Source organism: Diuraphis noxia, unplaced genomic scaffold (genome assembly GCF_037042655.1).
Source record: "Diuraphis noxia isolate RWA-SAM2 unplaced genomic scaffold, SU_Dnox_SAM2 contig0004, whole genome shotgun sequence".
NCBI lineage: Eukaryota > Metazoa > Arthropoda > Insecta > Hemiptera > Aphididae > Diuraphis > Diuraphis noxia.
This window is the reverse complement of record NW_028301714.1, coordinates 10,395,769-10,404,870: the sequence shown is the minus strand read 5'-3', so window position 1 is coordinate 10,404,870 and position 9,102 is coordinate 10,395,769. Positions and strand designations below refer to the sequence as shown.

General features: G+C 33.1%; 1 protein-coding gene across 1 annotated transcript in view; it reads left to right on the top strand.

Annotated features, from left to right (window-relative positions):
* Window positions 1-7,564: 7,564 nt before the first annotated feature.
* Window positions 7,565-9,102, top strand: part of LOC107165880 (chondroitin sulfate synthase 1-like) — a 24,042-nt gene continuing 22,504 nt past the window's right edge. The window contains exon 1 of the mRNA XM_015514316.2: window positions 7,565-8,872. Within this exon, the coding sequence (XP_015369802.2) occupies window positions 7,895-8,872 (978 nt within the window). The 5' untranslated portion in view covers window positions 7,565-7,894. The remainder of the gene's footprint in view (window positions 8,873-9,102) is intronic.

Below are 9,102 nucleotides of genomic sequence, written 5' to 3'. Positions count from 1 at the left end.
TATTTGTTGTTAAAATAACTATTTTATTACTATTAAATTAATTTTTTTAGTACCATTTTAAGTTCTTAATTATACATACTTTGGATTTATATTAAAAAATTATGAACAATTTGAGACAGATTAATTTAAAAGTAAATGCTTATTATCAGATTATTTTACTACTTGTATCTGATATGTGAATATTTTTAGTAGGTACCTACACTAATTTATCTAATTTATCAAATTCATCAAATATCAAAATTACAATTAATTTTAACAAATTTTGCAACTTAATGTATTTTAATTTCATATTAGGTATATTACTATCTAAATAAAATTAATAAATTTAAAAAAAATGATGAGCTCAATACATTTTAGATTCTGGACGAAGTGATGAATGTATTGATTTTACAATGATGTGTGTTTTTTTTTTTTTTGTTTTTGTGTCTGTGTACAGCATAACTAGTAGAAGTAGAAATAATGCTTCTATTTCAAACTTTGAGGATGGTTTCCGATGTAAAAGTGAATATACTTGGTGCATTATAGAGGTCAAAAGTTAACATTTTCCAACAGTTTTAAAAAATCAAGAAAAACAAAAAAAAAATGACAGAAAAACGAGAATTTTTACGCAAAACCAGCTTTCGACCAAATCGATTTTTTTATATGGTTGTAATTCAAAAACTAATCACTGTAAATACTTGAAATTTTCACCAAATGTTTATGGTAGTGTTATCTATATACAGTTTAATTTTCAAAAATTTTTTTACTTTTTTTGAGTTATTTATAGACCACTGAAATTTTCGATTTTTTGAGAATTTTATTTTGAAGTTTCAGTAAAAAATGTTAGATGACCAAAAAAACTTGAAAATTTAACACAAGGTTCCTTATGAGTTGTTCTTATTGTAGCTAAAAAAAATTAAAAATCGTTAGTCACAATTTTTTTTTATAAGCGTTTATAGTTCAAATTTTTATGAAATCTGTCGAAAACGCAAAAATTTGCAAGTAATTTTGAAGTTGAAAAATCATAAAATGTTTTGTGTTTATAACTAAGGATTAAAATATATCACTAAGTTTTCCATAAGTTTTTCTACAAGTAGCTATAGAGAAAACTCGAAGCATCACTATAGGATAAATTTTAAGTGCATTTGAATTTTAAATTTTTACGAAATAACGTAACGATAACGATTTATCCTGAAACGATTTTAAATATTTGTGATTATTCAAAAAGAATAAGTCCTAGATACTAAATTTTACCAGTTATTTAGAATGGCATTTTCTTTACATGATTTAATTTTCAAAATATTTTGACTTTTTTCGAGATATTTATAAACAACTGAAATTTTCAATTTTTCTGAAATTTTTTTTGTAGTGTCGATAAAATTTGTTTGGCCCAATCAAAATACTTGAAAATTTAATACAAAGTTTCTCATAAGTTATTCTTATAGTGATTAAAAAATTATAAGAATACAAATGCACAATTTTTTTTTATTAGCATTTGAAGTTCAAATATTGACAAAAATTCGTCAAAACCATGAATATTTGCAAATTATTTTGAAGTTGAAAAATCATAAAAAATGTTGTGTTCATAACTAAGGATTAAAAATACTATACTAAGTTTTTCATAAGTTTTCCTTCAAGTAGCTATAGAGAAAACACAAAGCATCATTATACGAAAAATTTTAAGTGCGTTTGAATTTTAAATTTTTACGAAATAGCGTAACGATAACGATTTGTCCTCAAACCAGGTACATCTATGATAATATAAGGTATTATGAATTATGATAACTACATGCAACGGTTTTGGAAAAATTGATTTACCATGCCTTATGCAAAATGCGTCCTAATTGAAAAATAAAATATTTGTTTCAAAATAGAATATATGACAATATTTAAATATAATATATCCTAGACTGACAAATCATCTCCGTTCAGAATCGTTTTTCGTATACAATAATGATACCTATCATTGCATTCAAATCTAACCTACCCTAGTCAGAGGTCCACCCCACCACCTAATGTACAGTAGAGCGACATCCACCTACCCGCTTTTAGATTCTGAGCGGAGCGATGAATGTATTGATTTTACCATGATGTGTGTGTTTTTTTTTTTTTTGTGTCTGTCATCACGTTTTGGGGCAGTAAAAGTGCTTCGATTTTTGACTTCAGTACCTCGTTCGATCGGAAAGTGAGTCTAGTTGGTACTTTGGGGGGGTCAAAAGTGAAAAATTCTTAACACTTTTCTAAATAATCGAGAAAAACAACCTAAAAATGAAGTATTATAAAATTTTCAAATCTTAGATTTAAAACAAAAATTTTTTTATGAATTTTTAGCTTAAATAATTTGTGAATTTTCGTGATTTTTACATAATATGTTGTCAAAATTCAAACTTTGAAGTTTTTCTTTTTAATTCTAAGATTTGAAAATTTAATACAAGATTCCTTACAAGTTTGTCAATCTTTATCACAAATAAAAAGTCCACCGGAAATACAAATTAAATTTTTATGAGCATTTGAAATTTAAATTTTTAAAAAATTGGATTTTCACTGGATTTCACATTTAGTGATTTTCTTATTTTGGTGTAACTCTAAAAGTCTAAAACAAATGACCGCAGATACTTGAAGCCTTTTATTAAATTTTCAAATCTTAGAATTAAAAAGAAAATTTTTTATGAATTTCTAGCTTCAAATAATTTGTGAATTTTCGTGATTTTTACGTATTTTGTCAAAATTCGAACTTTGAATGCTTATAAAAAAAAATTGTGCATCGACCTTCCACGTTGGTATGTTGCTGCAGTGAAATCAGTTTTCATGATGAAAAATCTGGAAGAAAGTGCGCCGCTAGGCGGTACTTACAACATATACGATACTCGGAACTCGGAAGTCGATATGAAACTATGCGGAACTATATGGATGGAACACATATTCCTGTAATGGTCTTATAATATTGTTACTAGTCCGAAACCATAAAATCCACTTTATACCAACAATTAACATCATTCTACATATTATTAAACTATTCCATCAACATTAGCTAGTGTATTAATCGAGTAGAAATTCAAGTACGAATGTGTTATGTACTATATACTATATAGAGATGACGTAGTTATGAGAAGACACATAATCTCCTGTTAGATTCAGAGCAGACTTGCAGCAGAGGAATATATGTATTGATTTTACAGTTATGACGAGCATTATATTTTATATTTGTCATTCTCTTTGGAGACTATATACTATACATATATTATAACCGTCTTCGCTCAGAATCGTTTTTCGTATACAATGATATAATATCATTGGATTCAAATTTAATTCCATCCATTACAGTAACCCACTTGTGTCCTACTGTACAGCAGAGCGACATCCACGACTTACCCGCTTTTTTTTTTTTATTGCATTACCATCATACACGTGTCGTATATACTTATATGTAGGTATATACGTTATAAAGCCACTGCAGGATAAATAAATAATTTTTTTTTTTAATGTGGCTATTGTAAATTGTTTAAACAAATTTACTACTCGTTATTATTACTCTATAATGACATCACCAAATAGTATTTGAACATAACATCATAATTAATTAATAAATTTACATACATACAATTTAACTTTATATAATAATGCATGATTGAAAACGATTGAACAACTTATACCGGCCATACACTATACCAATACCAGCCACCAGGCATGTCAAACTCAAGGCATGTCAAAGTATCAAGTAGGCCAAATATATTGAAAAGCTTAAAATGATGGCTGCACACAAAAATTTAACAAAAAAATTTTTTAATAAATTCTTATTCGATTACAATTTATCAGACGCGGCATTAATATTTTTTATTTTTTATTAATATTTTATGTTTTTATTCATTCATTAATATAGCTAGCCAGGGGCACAACAATTAAGCTGAGGACCGCATGCGGCCCGCGGGCCTTGTGTTTGACATGCCTGCACTATACCTATAACCTATTACCTATCATACTATATGTGCACAATTCACTAATTTAGCACCTTTTTTTTAATTTTTATAATCTATAGCCTATAGGAATAGGACAATATATTATGTAAATTGTGTATAAACCACAACAATAATATAGAAACGAAAACGAAACTAAAAAAATAAATGATTGGCTGTATTTTTTGTGGTAGTTGTATAATAATTTATAAGTAATAGATGTGTTTTCACGCCAGTAATGCAAAAACAGTCCCCGCGGCATCGTCGGTTCACTCGGTTCAATCGGAAAAAAATATGTGTAAAATGTGCGTATATATAAATATATGACAAAAAAAGTAATTTCACTACACTTTCTTTGTTTATTAACTTCATAACTATTTAAAAAACTTTTTAAAAGTAACTTACTCGTTTATAAACCGGTGGATATAGCCGGTATACGTACGAGCTATGGTGTAATGTTGATGGACAAATTAGAGTTTTTTACATCTTCTTTTTGCAGTTATTCTTATGTTTCATTAAAAAAATTACCCACGATCGGCACCGTAAAAAAAAAAAAAACAGTAATCACGATATATATTTATCATTTAAAATTGCAATGAGTTAAGAGTACTGCGTTTACATATTAATGTAATTGTCATCCATTACATTCAGTGACTGACGCAATGATGAAGTACACACGACAATTACTATGTACCTATAAAACAGTGGTGCCCAACATGCGGCCCGCGAAGGTATTCCGTGTGGCCCGTTACAAATTTTTTAAATAAAACAAAATATTGTAAAAAAAGTAAAGTAATATTTATTTATTTCATTATTATTATTAGTCATTACTATTATAAAATAAATAAATATAAATATATTTGATGGTCCGCTCGAAAATGATTGCTTACCAAAGTGGCACGCTGAAGAAAAATGATTGGACATCACTGCTATAAAAGATTAGAAAGACAAAAAATGTTTTAGTTCATCAATTATTATATTTAAGGATCTAAAATACATATACCTATCTATTTAAGTAACATTTTTTATACTAAATACAGTCTATATATTATATACTCTTTTAAGCTTATGAGATAAAAATGCGTAACAAAATTTATTTCTTATAGGCACCTGTAAATATTAATAGATTATAGCCTATTGCTATATCATATATGCATAAATCTCATATACAAATATGAGATATAATTACCGCGTATGTATTACGAGAGCCGTCAAATACGATCATACGATGAACCCGAAGAAAATGTCTTATGATAGCTCCTATAGGATCCAACTTTTATAACGGTGAATAACAGACTAGTATATATAAGTACGTCTAGTAATAACAATTTTTCATACTCATCATATTGCGAATTTGTGTCCTGTGTTGTCTTATTATTTTAAACAAAAGAGCAATAATAAATCATTGAATGTGTAGAAACCGGTTTTGTATGTAGGCGAATCTCGCTCTACCCAAAAATTGTCTTGAAATTCAAAAAAACTAAACTATAGAAAAAAATACTCGTTTCAATTATAAATGGGAGAAATCCTATGTCCATATTTCGAAAAACAATCGATATTTGTCTAAGATTCAATATAATATAATAATAATTTATAAATTCATAATATACATGACAATGTTTAAGAATTATTATTTTCCTATAAATATATGGTGGTCCATTTAACGCGGGGACCATGAGTGTCTTACTATAGTAATTGTATTATGATCACTGATCAGTATCATATACGGTTAAATGGATCATCCCGCATAAACTCAATAAATTATAATTACATATTATATAGTATAGCCAAAATGAAACAATTAAATGTTATTATACACTGAAAACTGTATAGGTTACACATAATATTATAATTTATAATATAGTTTTTAATTTTTCTACATTATTGTTTTTTTTTTTCAGTTAAGTATCGTTTTATTTAAATAAAAATCTATGAGATACATACTAAAACATACTACTTACGATGCGAAACTATTTATTATTACTATACAGATTCATTGAGTAAATGTACTTATTGATCTCAGATTGCATACAAAATATAATATAATATTATACTTTATCGGCTATCGTTATTTTTAACAACAGATAACAGTATATACCATGAGATACCATACATTGTATGCTGTATACCTATATACAGCAATATAGTATATTATATGATATTTATATAGGTAGGTAGTGATAATGTGCAGACTTACATTATATATTATATTATGCAGCAGGTATTCAATATTATAGTTTATTATTCAATATTTAGTCATCAAACGAATACAATTCGATAAGATGGTATAAAAAGCGAATAGTTTTCAACTTGACGATTTGCATATAATATAATATGTATATTGTATATATAATAGGCAACAGCATTATATATTTTATAACTTGTAAGTTGTAATAGGTTTTTACCTATTATTATAATTCGTAATCCTGAGATATTCTTAACCTTATGACATGACAACATGTATAAATATGTAAGGCACACACATGGGCGTATGGCATATATGTACGTTTGGGATTTCAGCTGTCGCCTGACTAGGGATTATATTATTATTATGTTGCCGTCGTCTCATGAGTGTCGTATATAGGTTCCTACATTGCAGTGCTCGAATTGGAAAAATAAAAGAATGGGGGACTCTGATACTTGAACAAAATTAGCGCGACTTAATATTATTGAACTAAACCTATAACTATTTTAGATGGCAATCATCAAGCATAAAACAAATAATTATCACCAATATATATATACTAACAGGCCAGTTACGACTATTAATGACCAATAATATGTGATGTTATGTACATTAAAAATAAATTTAGTTAGTTAAATGTTATGTAAAAAATAACATACACCCGGGTAGGAGGTCCTTTTCGCGTTCTAATGAAAATAATTGATATGCGGAGCGTTTTAAAGATATTATACTTAACACACAAACAGAAGAGGTTTTTCCCTGTTCCTCCTTCCACTAATTCGAGTACTTCGTATAAATCATCCATGATATTTCTAATCGGACAAATGAAAATAATATATATTATAAAAAACCTCGTCGCTTATTTGTTCACGTACTTACCTCTTTCGTATTATATACACAAGCAAAACACCACGTAACTCCCTATACCGGTGTCTTACCACGGGTATATTACAATATAATATAAATTTTATATAACACAATATATATATATATATATATATATATATAGGCACCTTACCTATCTACATATTGTGATGTGTTTGTGGCGGCGGGCGCACACGCGTTTAATCAAATCGTCGACGTACAATTATAATAACGATAATAACAAATAACGTTGCCGTCGTGGACCGCAAGGTACACGCACAATATAATAATATTTAAGTAGTTACCTTAGGTGTAGTGTGTGCGAGCGAAAGAATAAAAATCTCGTCTACCATAATAATACTCAACAATGGGACGGGCGTCGGGCAACGACTGAAAATGTTCATGTTACCGCGCGCAAAACGTCGTCGATGCGGCGGCAGTGGCGGCGGACCATGCGGAGGAGGAGTGGTCGGAGAACCAGTCGCCGCCGTCAATGTGGTCGACGCGTCACCGTCGTCGCCCGTGGCCGTGCGGCGGTCCACCGTCGAGTGTCGACGACGGTGTGTCAGTACGTTCGTGCGATTCGGGCACGCAGCAACGGTGTAGTTCTATTGTCGATATTGTTGTCGTGCGTCTTGTCGCGTGCACTAGAATTCGTCTGCACAATATTATTTCATTGGTAGTTTTCTCTTCCGATTTCGTTAATAAGGTAATATCGTGTCCGTGATATTATACGGCCGTAAACCGACAGCCGCAACAACGACGATATTTCAGCGTGTATCGATATCGACAGATTTTCGCGATCACATGCCCACCGTCTATCGGCGGTACTGGCGTTCCTGTCAAACCGCCGCTATGTGAAAAACGTGCAGTGCATTGAGCGGCGCTGCAGCGTACAGACGATGAGCCGCCGATGGCCACCTCGACAGGCACCGAACACCATCGCGACGACCACCGTCACCACTACCACAACTACGGTCGTCCAGTGCTACAGCAGCACTATGCGTACAAGACCGTGTCCAAGAAACAACGGCCGTCGTCGGCCGGTGGCAAGAAGAAATCGACCGGTAATCGCAGGCGACGTCTGACGCACGTGTTGGCCGGCATCGTTCTCGGACTGTTTGTCGGCTATACGTTCGGCGGATCGTACGGCCGATTCCGCTTGTACGCCGGTTGCGGCGGAGTTGGTAGCGATGGCGCCCGGTCCGGCGTGCTGCGGCCGCTGCAGCAGTCGTCGCAGGCCCACGACAAGGACGAAAGTGATGGTGGTGGAGCGAACCCTATGGCCAGCGACGCGAGAGCCGGAGGCCCGCCCGAATCGTTGCTGTTCGTCGGCGTGATGACGGCCAACAGGTACCTGGCGACCAGAGCGGCCGCGGTCCACGGCACCTGGGCGCGTCGTGTGCCCGGACGCGTGATGTTCTACAGCTCAGAAACATCGGTCCGGCCACCGGGCGCGGCTGACCTGCCGCTCGTCCGGTTGCCGACAGTGGACGACACGTACCCGCCTCAGAAGAAGTCGTTTCTGATGCTGCAGCACATGTGGGACAACTACGGCAGCGCATACGAGTGGTTCATGCGGGCCGACGACGACGTGTACGTGCGTCCCGATCGGCTGGCCGCACTGCTCCGGTCCGTCGACAGCCGTAAACCGGTGTTCATTGGACAGGCTGGTCGAGGAAACCAGGAGGAGTTCGGCTTGCTCAGCCTCGAGTACGACGAGAACTTCTGCATGGGCGGGCCCGGCATCATCATGAGCCGCGAGACCCTGGCCAGGGTGGTGCCGCACATCAAACATTGCCTGAAGAACCTGTTCACCACGCACGAGGACGTCGAGCTTGGACGGTGCGTGCAAAAGTACGCGGGCGTGTCGTGCACGTGGTCCTACGAGGTAGGTTATATTTTTATAATTATTCACATCGATCACAATAATCGTTTTATAATTAATAATATTTTTATATGGGATAAATCACAAAATATAACATCAGTACGGTTAAAATTATTACAATAGATAAGAAAATTAAAATAAAGAATGCGCAAATATTTTATGTTTACACAACAATTACCTATTCAGAATTTGAAGTTCGAGTTTCAGTTGTCAATTACATTAGTCCATCGTAA